This window comes from Cinclus cinclus, chromosome 3, assembly GCF_963662255.1.
Source record: "Cinclus cinclus chromosome 3, bCinCin1.1, whole genome shotgun sequence".
NCBI lineage: Eukaryota > Metazoa > Chordata > Aves > Passeriformes > Cinclidae > Cinclus > Cinclus cinclus.
This window is the reverse complement of record NC_085048.1, coordinates 45,998,077-46,016,386: the sequence shown is the minus strand read 5'-3', so window position 1 is coordinate 46,016,386 and position 18,310 is coordinate 45,998,077. Positions and strand designations below refer to the sequence as shown.

The following is an 18,310-nucleotide window of genomic DNA, read 5'->3' as shown; positions in this document are numbered from 1 at the left end:
CTTTTAAGAGAAAATACGAAATTCCTGCAAAATTGTGTGAAAAATTTTCAGGCATTTTATTATAGGTCTTAGTTCCAAAGAAATACTTTCAGCTTATTATGCAAATTAAAACTGTTTTTGATTGCAGTGAAATCAGCAATACAGTTGTGTTCACTTGTAGTTGAGACTTAAATGTCAGGGCCAAATGGGAGGTATCATAAACACAATTTAAAAGAAAATCTAATTAACTGCCTTAGTTCATCGCCTTTCTCATGTAGAGAGCTTCTATTATTCTGATGCCTTTTGATTAAGCCCTTTCAGAAAAACTCAGAGAGCTCCAGCTGGCCATCATAATCGATGAGCTCAGCTAATTGCATCATACTAGCCAGTGCCCTTCATCAGATAGTCAAGACTTTCATGAGCATTCATTTAATGCCTGCAGACTTAACATTAAGAAATTAAGCTGTCAGGAGTACAGGTGGCAGAGTGTAAGCAAAATTTATTCCTCCTCCTTGCTTACTGGGCCATTCAGGGGAAGTAATTTTAGCATCCAAAATCAATAATCTAAGACAAAGTACCTTCACAGGTCCCTCCACTTAAACAAAAGAAAAATCAGAACTAGAGAAACCAAGGATTTGAAAATATCCCTATCAGATCATACTGACAGGTAATGGGTGTGATTGTACAACAATCAAGACATATAAGTCTGGATCTGCCTTGCTGAACCATTTGTGTTACTGGGAAACATTTGCTTTTCCCATCACAGTAGAAAAGTTTTTGACTGGATTTTAGGCTTGCTGTGCAAGGCAACTAAGGCTGGTTTTCAAGCACAGAGCAATTTTAAAACTGGCAATGCTTAAAAAGGGAATGACTGAGTATGCAGAACTGGCTGGTGTTGGGATGCCCTCCTATGGGACGTGCTGGGTTGGAAAAGAATGTTCTTGCAAGTCAGCTATCTCTCTGCTACATCTAGCACAAAGGGACAAGTCAGGGGAAGTTCAGAGTTTTGAGGAGGCTTTAAAATACACCGAACTCGTCAGAAAAGAAGCTACACCAAGAGCTTTGCTGCCCAAGTTAAAGTGTTGGTGATCTCAGTATTGCTCCAGCTCTCTGTTAGGTCACATTTCTGCTGTCAGCTACAGGCAACACTCCTTTCTGCCACCAGCATATCCTTGGAGTGCAGAGGAAGAACTTGAAGGGATCTGAGACAATTTCTTCTTTGTGCTGACCCAGGAGGATCCATGGGAAGTATTTTGGCAGTGAGCCAGAATATGTACTTCTGTGTGACTTCATATCTGAGGCTAAGTCAAGCACTGTTGGATTTGAGAGAGTTGTTAGCCAGTTTTTCAGGATCTGGGCTTTTTGGGTGGGGGCTTTTTTTCAGTTTTGGAAATCTATTTTATGGGGCACTTCTACAGAGGTTGTAAAGTTCAGTGTGGATTTTTATGCAACTAGTTTTCTTTTGCCAATGTTCCATTATTATGATCAAACAACTGATGAGGAAGGGTGGGGAAGCTTCCCAGGAGGGAGAATGAATTTTTTTAATAAAAGTAGCGATATGCTGCTTGAATGAGACAAACAATTTGGGAGAGAAAGGGAAATGTCTAAAGACTCCAGACAGAGAGGAAAGAGGCCAGTTTAGGTCAAAGCATAATGCATAAGGAAATGCTGCACTGTGGAGGAATGCACTAAGTATGTCAGTTAATCAGAGTATGAGAACCACAAACAATATGAGAATATCTGTTTAGAAATAAAGTAAGTAGGTTTTTGGGTTTTTTTGCTTTAATCCTCTTTGGTGTTGTTGTTGTTAGACTAAACCCTTTCTGTCTTGACCAGGAAAAGCAGCTAGCACCTTGTGTCCAAGGTTTCAGTGAAGGAGACAAGGTACAGCCAACAAGAGGAATCATTCAGCTAAGAGCAGCCTCACAAAGGAACTGCGGTAGACTCGGGGACTCTCCAACAAATTTTCAGTAAGGACACAAGTGGCATCATGAAGAATTAACAAGAAGTACCTTTCTGGAGATTTGGCGTAGATTTAGAAGGAGAAGAGCAAAAGGAAAAAAGTATAAGGAAATCTGGGACAGGTCTTCACTTTTAGAGCAGGATTTATCTTAGAGGGATCATTTTTAGTCAGGGCCACTTATTCTCTTCTGTATGATGTGATGTGGTCCTTTTATCTATAAAATCTGTCAACAACTCAAACTATGAGCTATGCTAAAATGCCATCTCTTTCTCCATCAGTGTGTCTACTGATACTGATACTGATACTGATACTGAGCATTGTCATTATCCTTAAGCAAAACATACTTGTCCTATTCCCCCTAATCAAATTCCCTCCAGACTCATATAAACCTACAAGCATATTTGATAAAATTAGGGATAATTCTATTGTAAAAATAACTTTAAGAAAACCAAAACCGTCACATAACATTACAAACATAACATAACAAACAAACTTTACTGGCTATAACAGGTTTAATTGATTTTTCTTGGCTAATTTTATCTTAACAGATAAGCAGACATGCCCAGAACTTTTTTGAGAGACCATCTGGAAATATTAAGTTCTGGATGTGCAAGCCAAAGTATCAGAGCAAAACACTGGATCACAAGAAACTGAATGATCAGAATATTACAATAGTTCTCTTGCCACTGCAAGATGGCATGAGAACTGTAACTGGAAATTAAAGGATTCAACTGTTTATCCTCAAAAGACAAGAAGCACGGCTTCCATCCCTGAAAATATGACCTTCATCTCACCAGCCCTACCTCTTCTAGTCCACTTTTTAGCAACTGAGAGTCTTTGCTATTTATGGATCACTACATATGATGGTGGTTTCTTTTCTCATGCACCCTTCTACAACTGAAGTTAGACTAACACCTCTTACTCACCTCTGAGCAATTTGCTAGAAAAGCTGCCTCAGAAGCATACAGAATACTAGAATAAATAAGGAATTAAGTAGATATTATCATTAATGCCATAGCACATCTATAGTTCAGGCAATTCAACGGGAATAATGATACAGCAAGAGTACCAGGAGGTTCAGATAAGACTATTAAAAATGACCAGAAGTACTGAAAGACTTTCAAATTGAAAAACTGTGAAAATGTTTTTATTACTGATTACCTCTGGGGAGAAGACACTGGATTGGGAAAACGCTATCGTAAATCTAACTTATTTCTAGTAAAAATGTAGGTTGGATGTTTCAAGTTATTCAGTATCACATATGTTCTGGTTCATTCCTAATCTTCCAAGGTCCATACAGCTCCCGAGGACAAGGCTTTTAGCAAGAGAGAGAGGCACCCTCTGGAGTGGAAGCCTTCAGACACCTTTCTTGGTAAATGAGGTTGCCTTTAACACTGTAGTACTAAGGAATTTAGTACTACATTTCCATCAGATTTGCAAGTTTTTGTCAGGCTTAATTGAAGAGTTTTACACTGGAGAAATTGGGCAGCAACAATTGTCGTGGCACAGAAACACTATGAAGTTGGTTGTAAGCAACGTGGAACAAGCCAGATCCCAGTTTTGCCAGTGACTAGTAACATGAGGGATGACAGCTGTTGGCTTTAAAGTGTCTTCATGTGGGAAAATAATTAGTTGATGCCTTTAAATATTATGGCAAAGACATAAAGAACACGCTTACGTGTCCCTGCACCATGTGTACATCTTGAAGTCTGACAGTATGTCATCCTTGAACCCTACAGCATAAATTCTACCTTCTACCTGCAAACTGAGACTTCTCCTAGTGTGATCCATAATCCAAAACACACAAAATAAGTCTTAAAATGTGATGTTTTGTTGGCATAGCTACAATTCCATTAGCATCTCTCTCTGGCACAAATTCTTGCTTGATGCCCCTCGACTGCCACAGGATTCTGAATGTAGATAATTCATCTGATGATGCATAGATATGCTACCAACATCTTCTAACCTTTACGAAGGTACTTTGAACACTGGTTCCAAAATATTTTGGATGGCAGACATCAGTCAACTGTCAGCATTTCCATTGGACCACCACACAACATTATTGAATGTTCAACTGGCAACATTTGGCACTGGAGTTCAACAGGCTGCTTGCAGATGTCCCACTGAGAGCTGAGAAACCACTAGTGGGCCACACACAACATCTTGAGATTGGTTAATTTGGAATATATTATTTGTAATAAGCCTTCCACTGGATTCTTCCTATTGTCTTTCACCAGTCCTACTGTCTATCACAGTGAATCAAAACCAAATGTTAAATATTGGGGAAAGAACTCATAAAAAGAACAGAAGATGATACAGTGAAAACAGGAGGAGAAACTTCTGCTTCTCCACCCTGCCATATTGAAGAAGTCCTGTTCCAGATCTCAGGCTGCTTGTGTATCACAGCTGCATCATCTCTGCTAAAGATAAAGAAACTGGAAGTCTGTCACAGCATAAATTTATATTTAAGGGCTTATATTTCATAAGTACTCTGCATCCTTTTTAATGTTTTTCAATTTTACACAAATCTGCACTTTTTGGAAAGGAATGCACTCTTTTAAAGTATTTAAAAGTAAATGCAGGAAACTGCTTCTGTAAGCAGTTGGTTTTTAGCAAGCTATTCTGCTGTACAGTGATATTTAGGGAAAAATATAATATTTTCTGCTCAAAAGACTTTGGTCATATTTTTTCCTTCTGTGGGACTAATATATCGGCGGAGACAGATCTTGTGAGCTGAGTTCTTTTATTTATATTTCTTTAGAATAAATTATTCATTACTTAGTAATTCTACCGTTTGAAGTTATCTATATTTTCTTCATTTTATAAAATCACAGCATGAAATTTTTCAGATTTTTAATGCCTTAGGCTAGTCTGGGATTTTAAAAGATACTAAGCAGGCATCTTCCTCCTTTTAGGACTTTGATCCTGAGAATAATTATAATATTTCCTCTCTCAAACTGCTGTAAATTAGTATGGTGAACTCTTTTACAGGGATACAAATATCTTTGTTCTGATTTTCCATAAAGAAATATGATGGATAACAATACTTTTTTTCACTTGATAACTTTTGCCCATTTAAAGAACATATTTTCTCTTTTCTATAAATGTGTTTCAGGAATTTTGTATTTTTATTAACCTACTAGACAAGACACCTTCATCATACCCTGACGTTCATTTGGTAACTTGCTATGTATGTGCAAAAAACACCAGACTTTACTTGACAAACTTGTAGTCTTAGCATCCTTAATGGCTTTTCTTAATGGTATTTGTTGCTCTGGTGAAGCATACAAATACTTGAAGGAAGACCCTCAATAGAATGTGCAGGCTGCAGATGGTCAGTTGTCTGCACTGACCAAGGCCTGTGATGCTTCTTCTTCCTGACAAGGTGGCCTCTAGCAAACACCCAAAACAGTGCCACCCAAGAAGATTATTACTCATTAGCTTTGGATTCATTCTTCCTCCCATCCTAGTTAGAGCTCCATCCATTCAATTTCCTCTCCCACACAAACAGCCACTCCACCACCTCACCTTTCTGCCCTGTCTTCCATTAAAATATACGGACAGCCATGACAGCACTGCAGTCATGCGAGCTATCCCACCATGTCTCTGACTGCAATGGAGTCATGGCCCTGCAAATGCTCACAGAGCTCTCATTCCTCGTGTTTATTCCCCATGCTGTGTGCCTTGCTGCGCAGACTTTGCAGAGGGGTAATGAAGCATGCCACTATCCCAGGAGGAGTGCAAGAGGTATACACACCCTTCAGGTGGTTGGCCTTCTGGCTCTCAGCTTGACAGGCAGCTAAGGAACATTTGCTGTGGCTGTGGCTGGCCTGCTTATTCCCACTTGGATGTGATGCTGTGAGCACTGCCACTTCGGACACCAACCTCCAGGTCTTTCAGTTTAAAGCCTGCCTTATCCAGCTGGCCAGCCTGCTCCCAAATGCCTGGGAGCAGACATAGAAGATTGGTTGGGTTTTCAAAAAACAAAAAATATCCAAAAAAATTTTCTCACACATATTATGGTAATTTGTTGCACAATTCACTGGGTAGTTAAAAATCTCCACTGCCACCATGGGAATTGCAATTCTATCACTTACTGTCAAGATGTTTTGTTCTCTTTCTTAGCCCTGCTTTAATGTTGTCTTTACACCTCAAGGTTTTCCCTGTAGCAGGAGGCCTAATGAGATGCTCAAGTCTTTGCCTGGAGCCTCCCTGTTTTCTGCTTCCTGCTTCAGACCTGTAACAGGTCATTTCCAGGACTGCCAATACCAAACAGAATTAGAAAAGTCCCGGCAGCCATGACATCTCACCGTCAGGCTCTGGGAGGACTGTGTGCCTGCCACCACATCAGCTTCAGTTAACAGAGAGCTCCTTCTATTCCTCTCAGGATGGAATTACCATAAACTACCATTTATATATTTTACTTCCTCCTCCTAACCTTGGTCCTGAACCTCATACCCTTGTGTCACACAGCATTTTCTTTTCTGCTGGAGGAATACTTTGTCCCACAAGCTTGAGTGGCCTTGCCTGCTCAGCTGCGTCATATCTGAATCAGGCAGAGTGTCTTCACAGTGAACTTCCTTAAGTCCCTCTGTACAGCATTTATGGGCCCCAAACTGTGTCTACAGGTGTGTGGAAGTTAATAGATCATCAAAAATCTTCATTTTCGGCTTAAATCTCTACTGGCTGCTTCCTTGGTTGATAACACATTCAACGAGAAAGGAAAGAGTGAAGGGAGGGAAAAAGGAATCCAATCTCAAAATGAAGTTTGGTAAGCCAATTTCTGCAAAGCTTTAAGAACGAATCCTGACTGGCCAATGGTGCAACTGCTCCCTGCATTCAGGACCACTGATGGACAGGGTGCTGACCTCTTGGCTAGAGCAGCGCACATAAGTATAATTATACGCTGGCTTCATCCAAAAAACCTAGCAAGGATTACTGTCTTGTCTTTTTGAGATCGTAGTCACAAAATGAAATGAGCTGTGGGCAACATATTCAGCTCGCTTTCATATACACAGTGCAAGCCTTGTTACCAAAGCCTCACAAAGCATCTCTTGAAAAAGGAATACAAGATGCTCTTTGTAAATAAAAGTTCATGAGTCTGAGGAATGAAGTCATTTTCCAAAATCGCAGTGAACTATATACTTTTTCATGAGCCAACGAGAAGCTGAGAGGTGGGCTTGAGGGAAAGGAATTGAATGAAGCATGCTAGAGAAACCACTTAGCCCTATTAGCCCATGGCACAGCCAGGCAGTCTCCCTCCTCCTCTTCCTCCTGCTCCCGCCCACAGCCTCCCCTCCCCCATGACATAAGGAATGGCTAGTCTAGCTGAGTTTTTTTTTTCAATAAATTTGGCACCTTTCTGCCTTCTGCTGAATAAACTGGAGATGTTAAAAAATAAACAGCCAGGAGAGTCAATTATTTGTTTGGAGCAGTCGAGCGGAGTAGTGGGGGGTTGGCATGGAGAGGGAGGAAAGGGTGACCTCACTTTCTGAACAGTAAAGTTTGAGTGGGAGGGTCTCCACACGAAAGGTAAAAAAGGCAATGATGTGAACATGTGAAGGAAGCCAGAGCTCTGAATGGAGCGTCAGTCTGTATCCTGACAGGGGGAGATAAGGTGGCTGGAGAGCTAGCGGTGCTTTCCTGGAATACAATCTCTGTTTGACACTCTCTGCTTAAGCACTGCCCATCTGTATGTTATTGTGCTGGAGCCTCTGGGGAAAAAGAGGAGCCACAGGCACGGAGAGAGAACGAGGGAGGCAGCAAAAGCATTTTTCTTTCCTTCTTTTCCTTTTTTTTCTTTTTTTTTCTCCCCCCTTCTTTTAAATCGGGATCCGGTTAGACTGCCTTGAAGTGCCACATCTGGAAACTGAATGCTGAAAGAAAGTTAAAATAACTGAGGCACCACCAAGCCAAGGGGGGCTGATTGCAGAAGAGGGTAAACAATTACTGAGACGCTAGAAGACCACTGCTGGATGTAAGGGGAGGAAATGGCTTTGATCTCCGCCTGGCCCCTCGTTTCTCCTGTATTATTCTTTTTGAGATGCTTCTCCTCCAGCACAGCCTCAAGTGAGGGAAGCGTTTTTCAGTTTGACATTGAAGGTAGCTCAGCGGTCAGCACGCAAGAAGCCACTGTTATCAGAGGGCAGCAGCAGGCAGTAGCTACTGGAAGTTGGGTGCCTTTTGCTGAGGTACAGTAATTCCCTTCTCTCTCTAGTGTCTGCAATTTTCTGTTTTCACCTGTCTGTGTCAAAGCTCCCATCCGGCTAACGTTAGCTTACTCAATTTGAGCCTTAAAGGATTTGGGGTGGGGGAGAGTTGGTCTGAGATGCTGCATTTCAGGACTGGTGGGATACAATTCAGACTTCAAAATGTACACATGCCCTGCCTGCTGTGAGCAGACAGCTGCTGTACTTTGCTGTGAAGCTGGCTTAGCATGTCTCTGACTTTCCTGCCAACATAACTAAACAGGCCTGTCCAAACAGAGCTATTTTACAAGAGTTAATTGTCACAACACTTTTCTGCTTGCCTCGTAATTCCTGCAATTGTAATTCTCTGAAATTTCCCAAAAGAGTCCGTCATTTGATGGCAAATTCTGTCCTGTAGGAGTTTGTGCTTTTGCCTCTGAATGCCATCCAACTCCAAAATTTGAAGTTTGTTTTCACAGTAAAAGCAGGGGATGATAAATCAAATGCATCTAGGAAACTGCCTGCAGAGAACACACCTGCAGAGATTTTAAAATCCAAAAATTATGAGGTTGGGATCAGTGACGAGTGAAATTAGAGTGACCTGAGAAGCAATTTTAATATGGAAAATTTTCCCACAACCCCTGTTATTTTGGGATTGATTTATGCTCTTCATTTTAGCAACACTGTGTCATAAATGGACTACTCAAAAATACAGCTTGAGGAAATAATAAATTATTCCAGCATATGCAGGGAGTGCGGTAAGGTTTGAAGTGGAACAGCGGACACAACACTGTAATATCTCATGCATGGTAGATGCAAAGCAGGAGACTAATTGAGTTCCATAAGGTCATGGGAAGGGAAAGAGTAGTTCTTCTAGCATAACATCCAAAAATGAGGTGAGATTAGCACGGCTGTGTCACTGTGACACTATCAAGATCACAATCTCCAATATCACATGACTAATTTTCCACCTATCCTCCACTTGCCAGAATTAACAGCCATAGAAATTAGTGCATAAAGCCTTCAGACAGCCAGGGCTGCTGCAGGGCTGGGCAGAGCTCATTCCCCTGCTCCAAGCAGCTGGACAGCCTCAGGAAACGCCTGCCCACCCTGCCAGATAGTCCTCATGAAACATGACCAGTGTGAGAAAACTGAAGGTTAAACCCCTCTTTGCTCAGCATATTCTCAGGAGCCATCCCAGTTTTTGGACAGTCTTCATGATGTGGGACATACAGATTTTGTCCTCTGACCTTGGATCAGCCCCAGGAAGCTGCATTGCCACCTGTTGCTTACAGCATGGAAAGTCCCTCAATGAAATGCCTGACTTAAGAGCTGGATGGGTTTTGTAGCTGCTTTTACTGGGATAATGAGCATTAGTGATTATTATTCCTTCTTGGTATGATAGTATAGTATGGTTTCCCCAAAGCCACAGTTCACATTTCTTCACGTAAATATACTGGAAAAGCACTTGGGAAAGCACTGTGTGATATACCGGACACTGCAGGGGAATGAAACTTGGAGTTCCTGCAACAATTTCAATCCTTCCTAAATTTTTGCTCAGGCCAGCATAATAGATTCAGTAACTGGTGTTTCCTCTGGTAGTTTACTTCAGCCCATGCAATGGCAGCACTTAGACTCTGGACCCCATCTTACAGCTGGATGACTGTGCCTGGTATCATCATGCCAAGGCCCTTGGCTACAAAATGCTATGGTTTCATGAGGAAGAAGCAGGGACTTCAAGACCCCTTGCTAGCTGCATATTTCAGGTCCCACCTCCATGGCAAACTCCAAGGAGGCCCAGTAGGATGCTTTCTTTGGGATAGCATGGATGGCTCTGTAACAGTGGGAACCCACTTACTCATCAATCCACGTGTGTAGTAGGTAACAGGATTGAGGAACAGGCTTTAAGCTTGGAGGTTGATGTAGGGGCCGGAGAGTGATGGTTTGGTAGTCTCTCATCCAAGGAAGGAACATTACTTTTGGTCCTCAAAGAGCTTCTCCCTCCCTCAGCTAACCTCCCCTTCCTCAGGCTCAGGAGCAGGGTTATCCCAGTAGGTTTGAATTAGCCTCTTTTGGAGCGCGAGTCCTTAACCCACAGCTCACAGTGAACCGCAGAGTAAACTCCCTTACACAGCGCGGTTTAATTCAGCTCCTTCGTCTAAATATTGACTCAGGCCTACAGCTCCCCCGAGCAGACAGAGGCTGTTAGTCATGTCAAACGGTGCCAAATTTTACAAAGGGGGCAGTTTCATATGGCAGAGTTACAAAGCTGCAGATGGGGCTTCATTGTGGTCTGTGGTGACAGTCAGCTGCAACATGAAACATGCTGGTGGGAGTTTCCAAGATGTAACTGGTGGGACGCTCTTAAATCCCGGTAAGAGTTTGATATTGTGAACCTACAGAAGAACAGCACAAATCAATTAATGTAAATACATATTAGTGAATATTTCTCAGCTTTCCAATCCTCTTCCTTTACCATGTGTGGCAACCCTAAACTGGGAGGAAATGAGAGAAGTGGTTTAAAAATTCAGAATTAATGTGGAGCTTTTTTTCTTTTTTTTTTTTCTGGGATTTGAATGAAAACTTCTTAAGAGAAGAGAACTAACTACATTCTTAAGGCTATGCTGTGTCCATGCACAGAGAGTACTACGGGTATGAGTTCAACTTCAGGCAACATCAGTTACCTTGGTGCCTTCATTCTTAATCATTATGTGATCCAGAACACCTAAATTAGGCACATAAATTGTTCCCAGCCATTTCAATCAGAATCATGGACTGTGTTCAGATAAAAACCCAAATTCCCTGTACAATAGTGGAGACAGTAGATTTTTTAAGCCTCTAATTCCTAGCAGTGTTCCCTGGAAATGTTCAAAGGAGTCTCTTCCTCTTTAAGGACTTTGTTGGATGTTTGCTTCAGGACATCTTTATAAATCAACTAAAGTAGATGTTTAAATTAACTGGACTAGACTCCACACAATGAAATGTTGTGTTTCCTACATAATGAGCATTTTTAGTGATGACCATGGAATAAGATATCTGCCTCTTGTTTCAAAATAAATTGCTTATAAATTGATTAAAATTATTCAGAATAGTATCATGAGAAGGATTACAGTGTTAGGAATTTGAAGATAGCTGAGAGAGTCTGCAATCCAATTTGCCAGCTCAGAGGGAGGTTAAAAAACAAATTTGAACTTATTGTAGAAGTACTTACACAGGCAAAAAAACAACAGCAATAGGCTTGTTAGTCTAATAAACTAAGGTCTTCGCATATGCAACAATTGGAATCTGAAGGCAACTATGTTGAAGCTACAAGTTAGTAAAAAAAATTATTTTCAAAAGTGATTAAACACTAGTGATTTTATTCAGTCATGTTGGCTTGTCCATGAAGAGGCAGATCAATATGAAAAGCACCCTTGTACTCAGAGTACTTGTTTGCTATTTAGGAAAATTAAATCTCTTGGCTAACAAAGATAATACAGGGAGGTAGTGAGACATTACAGTGCCAAATCCTGATGTTTATGGGGAAACAGAGAGGAAAAGAGTGAGTGCAGAGTATTGGACCCAGTTCATCAGTTCAATCCAACAGCACTTGGCGGCATGAAGTCAGAGAGCAGTTTTTCCAAACAAGGATAGATTAAAATATTTTATAAGGAAGATTTAGAAGAGATGGAAGCAAATGACTTAAAACAGGCAGATATCAGATGGAAGCAGGCAAAAATATGAGTGAAAAACATCAGAGATTTTTGTTTTAGTTTTCCACTCACTATCTTGGACACAGCTGAGGAAAGGGAATGGTGAGGCACTTCCAGGTTTGGTGAGGCACAGAGGTAAAATTGAGCACCAGAAGTTCTGAGAACAGTTATATCCCACTGTCAAACACATGACTCTAAACTAAGAGATAGGTTATACATTACCACTTGGGTCTGAAGCCTGCCACTGTTAACATTTGTGTTTGTGAATCCGCTGACATAATGGTTTTAATTATATATGTGTAGATTTTGTTCCCTATTAGGAAGAAAGTTCCTTACAGGGTCTAAGGTAAGCATAAAAAATGGTACAAGACTTCAAATAATAGAGAGCATCACAAATGGTTCTCTGTGGTTCAGGTTTTGTTGTCACTCTTCTTAATGTAAAATGAATGTAAGGTGACATCCAGTAAAATATTTATTTCATTCTGACATAAATTACTAGAAGAGGCCAGAGACCAGTATAGAGATTAGTGTGGGAAGGATTAGGGGAAGAAAGGGAAGACAGACATTTTGTGGAGACATCTGCCAAGCCAAAAAAAAGATAATCTCAAACGTCCTCCATGGAAAGAAGTGAAGTAAATAGTGGGAAAGGAAATACACTGAAGCAGAAAGACAAAGGAGAGGAAAAAATTAGAGCAAGAATGAGATAATCAAGAGTCTTAAGAGTAAAGAAAAAATTTAAGTTGGGACAGGGCAGGAAGCCAATTCCCAGAGTGAAGGAAGGCATGATATTGTTGGACAGAGGGAAGAGGAAAACTGTTTCCAGCATCAGTGATTTTGGCTCAGGGGATAGGCAGAGAGGAAAAGTCCTTTAAAGGAAACAATTATCATAGTCAAGTCAAAAATAGCCATTTACTATAAGAGAATGTGAGAGGCAGGAGTTATCTGATGGAGCTTGTGTGTTAAAATGACATGTTTGACAATCATTTTTTCCCACCTGACTTTTACCAGGAGCTGCCGATAAATGCAAGCAGCAGTATTTGAGACGCTTGCTTCATGGTTTTCTAAAGTGATAAGCAATGATTAGTATGGGATTTGTGACAAACTTACCTCTCTAAAATGGCTCACTTTAAATATAGAAAATAACAGCAATCATAAGTCCCATCCACTTGTTAACAAAGACTCAAACTATCCCTAAATTGTCTTCACTCCTTTTCCCAAAAAAAAAAAAAAAAAAAAGGTTGGAACAGAAAAATCTTGCAAACTGTTGAGAGAAACCACAATTTGATCCTTATTTGTAGCATTAATCTGCTCAAAACAAACTAGTACAACAAGAAGTAGCAGAAGACCTAATCCTGAGGTCTGAGACAAAAATGGTTTCAGCTTGACAGGAACCTTTATGTTCCTGTAAGCTAATGTGAACTGCATCTACTTTTTAAAAGCAGATCTTTAAATTAATTCACTTCAAACCCTTGAGGTTATGTTAGGTTAACTCCTATAATGTGCAATTTGGATTTCTAGCTGCTGTTTTTTTCTGATTCCACAAGGTTATGTTCTGAGAAACATCTATTAGTGGGGAGGAAGTTTTACTGCAGATGTTTGTGATTCCAACTTAAGTTTCTCATCAAAACTTTAATGAAAATCAGCTGCTTGGAGTAGCGCCACCAGTCCCCAAACCTTTTGAATCACAGGAAGCTGCAGCAAATGGAAGCACAAGACAGAGCAGATGCATAGTTGGAAATTTTCTCCATTTCAAGAACATGTATAAAACACCCACCAGAAAACAAAGTTTAAACTCGACTGCAGTGTATTCCCACACATTTTTGAGCAAGTACTGGCAAAGTGCCCCAAAGCTTATTCTGGGCTGTGAAAACCAATGAAACACAATTTATGCCACTCTTATTCACAACATGGGAAACAAGGAAGCAATTAAAAGTCCAGTTTTTCCAGGGGGCATGAGAAGAAATAAAAGAAATGCTTTCTGAAGGAAAACTTGGCCTGATTTAAAATTGTAACAATTAGAGCTTCTAGTGCACAAGAGCTGTGCAAAAGAGGTGTAATTTCTGAGTAACGTATGAGCAGCCACTGATAATTTACAACTTGCTTCTGGACTTAGATTTCAAACACCAAAATACAGACCCTTCGGGTTTTATATTTTAACTGGTCCTCTTGAATGTTTGGATCTGATCCCAGCCCATTTTCACACACCACCATGAGCTGGGGATATTTGGGTTATTCATCCTAATGCAAGATTCAACAGTTGCTGAATAGCATTGTACACAAAGCTGTTAGAGCTCCAAAGTTTTTGAAATCTAATTGTTTGTCATTAAAATCTCAAATAGGTTTTCCTAAGTGTCAGTCAGGATATATAAAGTGTGTATTTGACAATGAAAACAGATTGACTAAAATATAGTAAATATGATCTGGCTTTGTCATTCCTGTTTAGCTGTATTTTGCAATTCTTTATATAGTTATTTTCTTGAAATAAATATTTTGTAAATACTAGAACTCCTTTTATTTTTCTCTTGTGACAAAGCAGCAAGAAACAGTGCTAAACACACAGCATTAAAGAGCCAAAGAATGAGAGAGGGCTGTGAAAAATATTTTAGATTACAATTCCAACTTTACAAGACTGTAAGAACAACTAGAATGTTATTGTTTGGGTCATGACATATGGAAGCCAGGGAATATGAGAGGAACTGGAACACCTTAATTAATTTGACGCATAATTAATGTGAAACATAATTTAATAATTACCCAAAAAAACCTCTACCTGGATGAACAACTTTCAATATGTTCTGTAAAAATAGAGTTTTAACTAAAACTCTAAGACTCAGGACCATTGTTTGACTCTGCCTACCCAACAAAATCAATAAAAATTAGCTCATTCAATCTTTGACCATTGCTTTCAGTGGAAGAGTAGCTACATAGAACCAGCACCTAAACCAGATACTTTCTGAGCTGTGTAGTACCTTGTTACCACCCTACAATGCATCCTTTTACTCTTTCATGAAAGACCTTCTAAGTGGCAAGAAGTTAGCAGACTTTTCTGCTAGGGCTAAGGCAAGGCCAGTATGGGTTTCCTACTGTGGTTTTCCACCTCTGAGCCTGGATGGTAGCCATAGAGAGCCTGCCATTCATGACTCCCTTATGTTGTGCTCCCCACTCCTGGCTCCAGGGACCCTTAATCAAAGCACTTTGTGGAAACAAGCCTTTCTCCAGATCCAGTATCAAAAAAAAATAAAATAAAATAAAATAAATTAAAAAAATTAAAAAAATTAAAAAGCTGCCAGGACAAAATATAACATAGCCTTCCCTACCCTGGCTAATATAGTCCTTCATGGCCCAGAAAGGCTAACACACCAGGCCCATTGAGTGTTGGCAAGGGCTCCAGAGCACCAGTACCTGGCACATATTCATTCAGAGGGATATGGACAGGTACTGGAGGTCTAGACACGGGGTAAGGTCAGGGGGAATTTGTGTATCCTGCTCAGCCTTTTGCAAGTCTGTGGCTCTCTACTTCCAGTCAATGGCAAGGATAGTCTGCAGAGGCTCAACGGGGTCTCTAAGGCACCAGCTAATTAATTTTAAGTTAGCTAGAAACAAAGCATTTGGTGATGGATTTCTGTGAGGGATAAGAAAAGAAATTGTTGGGTTTTTCTGTCAATGAATCGATTCTTCCCTCTCTTTGAGCCAACAGAAAATTTATTTCTTCATTATCAGACTATGCCTATGATGAAACAAGCCCAAAGGCACTGAGAGATCAAGGCAGGTTACCCCTTCTCCCCAGCCCTGACCTTTCCTCTCTCCTTTAATAGCACAGCCTCTGCCCAGCTTTATCCTGAAGGCATGCAGTACAAAGTTAACCATGCTGGGCTGTCTTACTCCCTTCCCACACATTTGCAAAATGCTAGGATGATCCAGGGGGAAATCTCTATTTCTGAGAGCTGCCCAGAAATACTGGATCTTCCCATCAGCCATCCCCAGCGCCTGTCTGTCATGTCAATAGCTGGGGCACCCTTGGGAGGCAGAGATGGATGAAAGCTCTTTCTCTTCATCTTTCAAGATTTTCACATTGGCTTAGGTTTCTTTCCAACAGGCTTTTTAATTGATGCTATGACTATTGGTCAAGAAGTTGACTTTTTTCTCTGCTGTGCTTCCAACATTTCAAAGAGCTGCAAAATCAAACCAGGAAATACTAGAACTTTGGAAGGGAGGAAATTGAAGCTTGAGATTTACCCTCTCAGTATTAACAGCATCCCACAAGCACAGTAGCACTTGCTTTAAAGCCCACTTTTCTTTATCATCCCTTGAAATTTTTTATATCTATCTGTAAATCTCTCAGGGAGTACTGTAGTTTGTCAACTGCTTATGTCTCACTTAGCTGAGAGTCTCAGTGACTCAGAATGTACATTTCATGTAGAGGGTGGTTAATGAGGAAATAATGCGGATTTATCCCTTTTCTTGTAAATTGAATAAACTTGGCTTTTTTTTTTTTAAAGAGGAAAATCAACCAGCTATCCTTTCAACTGCAGTTTTTCTATTTCCAACAGCGAGCATCTGTAAGAGTAAGTTTTTCACTCAGTGGCAGTGCTAATAAGCAAATTAGAGACTGGTATTAATCTCTGATTCTTAGCCAGCTTCCAGACAGCTAAACACTGTAGCCCTCCCCCTTTTTAGAGAAGAATGCCTTTTAAGCAGAGGCTTTGTCTTTCCCACTGTATATGGAAAAAATGACTGTGCAGTTCTATGGAGAATGCCTAGCTGAGATATGTTTATGTTGGATCCAACCCCATCTCTGTTGCTGAATGGCAGTTTGTTTTCCACTTGAACTGGGGAAGGGACAACAGTCTGGAAACTTTTTCAGCACAGGAAATTTTTTAAAAATTTAATACAATTACTTAGTCAAGGTAATAGATAATGTTGTTGATCTGCATAAAGCCATCTGGTTTTCAGCAATTTCTCGTTTCTGGGAGTCCCCATCAGTCTGTCTCTGCTGCAGTGGAGGCACACACACAAGCCCACCCAAGGAATCAGAACACAGAATGACAGTGGGCTGGGGAGGAGGTTCCTTGTCATTTTTTCCTGCTCTGCTTTGCTTATTGGTTTGGAGGTTACCCATGCACAACTAGCCATGTTCACTGTCTCTTCAACTGCCAGCTCTTTCTTCTGAGTCTTCCTGCCAGCTGGATCTTATCTTGAATTGTTTATTACCAATTCGTTTAACTCTTGCTCGTTTTAGTTTTAGTGATCTCTGATCTTTGTGCCTAAAGCTTTAAGAAGGTTTCCGCCAGTTTCATAACCTGTCCTTTATTATCATAAAAAATAAACTTCTCTTTTGGAGGCTGATGAGTTGATAACTCATCAGGTAATATATAAATAATCCAAAATGTCATGGATAAATTAGCAAGTGACATTTTCAAGTGAAAAAGTTAAGAAGTTAGTGTCTTGTCCTGTGTCCCTTAAGGCAACCACAGTTTTTCCAGTAAATTCTGAGGAGAGCTCAACCCCTCTGTATATATAAATTGTGGAGAACTTCTAGTGTTTACTCACTGCTTAACACAGCAACAGTTGGAAAACCAGACTAAATTCAATCTTCAGATATACTCTTTAGCAGCTGCAGACTGGCTAGACATGGTGTGCCTGACTCCAGACCAGCCCTGTGCTCTCAGGTGGGACCATCACTGGGGATGCAGGCATAAAGGAACAATACTGAGATCCATGCACAGGGGATGACAGAAAGGAAACTAGTAACAGAAAATAATGCTTCATTTGTTTCATCACTTATTAAGCAGTTCATTTGTTAAAAAGATTATAGGTTCACAACCAGTGTCACTGCTTTATTTATCATTGCTTTGGTGTTTGAAGATTCAAATTACTCTGATTCACAAAAATACACTGCTGCAAATTTAATGATAATTTCATATCACTTTTCCAGAACACTTGATTATTACATTAATTTGCCTAGATCTATGGCAAATGCACTCACTGAGGTTTTTTTTTTTTATCAGATCTATCTCATGCTATAATTTCATTTAAAAAATAAGAATGTGCAAAAATATTGGTGAGCTCTACTGAATGACAATTTAAGCAGGAAAGAATTTGCTCTTACATTTGCAATTTAAATAACAAAACAGAAACCTTGTTAGTGTGCAATAATTACTTTAGTTTGCAGTCTCATTAAATGCAATTAGAACTGAGGTATCTGTCAAGATAAGTGGATAAAAAAAAGTTAGCAGTATTGTGCCCAAATCTCTTCACCAACTTTTGGTTAATTTCTAATTTACAACATCAGTTGGAACTCTGGAAATAATAAATATTTCACAGTTAACAATGTCAGAAATGTAGAAGCACAATATAGGGATTTAATGTACTACACCAGGGTGCTTATTATAAAACTATCATGAACATTGATTTGGAGACTAAGCTAAAAAATCTGTTCCTCTCAGGAATGTTTATAGCTTTAAAAATAAATTTGAAATTGCAAATGG

At 40.0% G+C, this 18,310-nt stretch overlaps 1 protein-coding gene across 1 annotated transcript in view; it reads left to right on the top strand.

Annotated features, from left to right (window-relative positions):
- Positions 1–7,455: 7,455 nt before the first annotated feature.
- LAMA4 (laminin subunit alpha 4) overlaps positions 7,456–18,310 on the top strand; it is a 95,899-nt gene continuing 85,044 nt past the window's right edge. Inside the window, exon 1 of the mRNA XM_062488741.1 lies at positions 7,456–8,133. Within this exon, the coding sequence (XP_062344725.1) occupies positions 7,933–8,133 (201 nt within the window). The 5' untranslated portion in view covers positions 7,456–7,932. The remainder of the gene's footprint in view (positions 8,134–18,310) is intronic.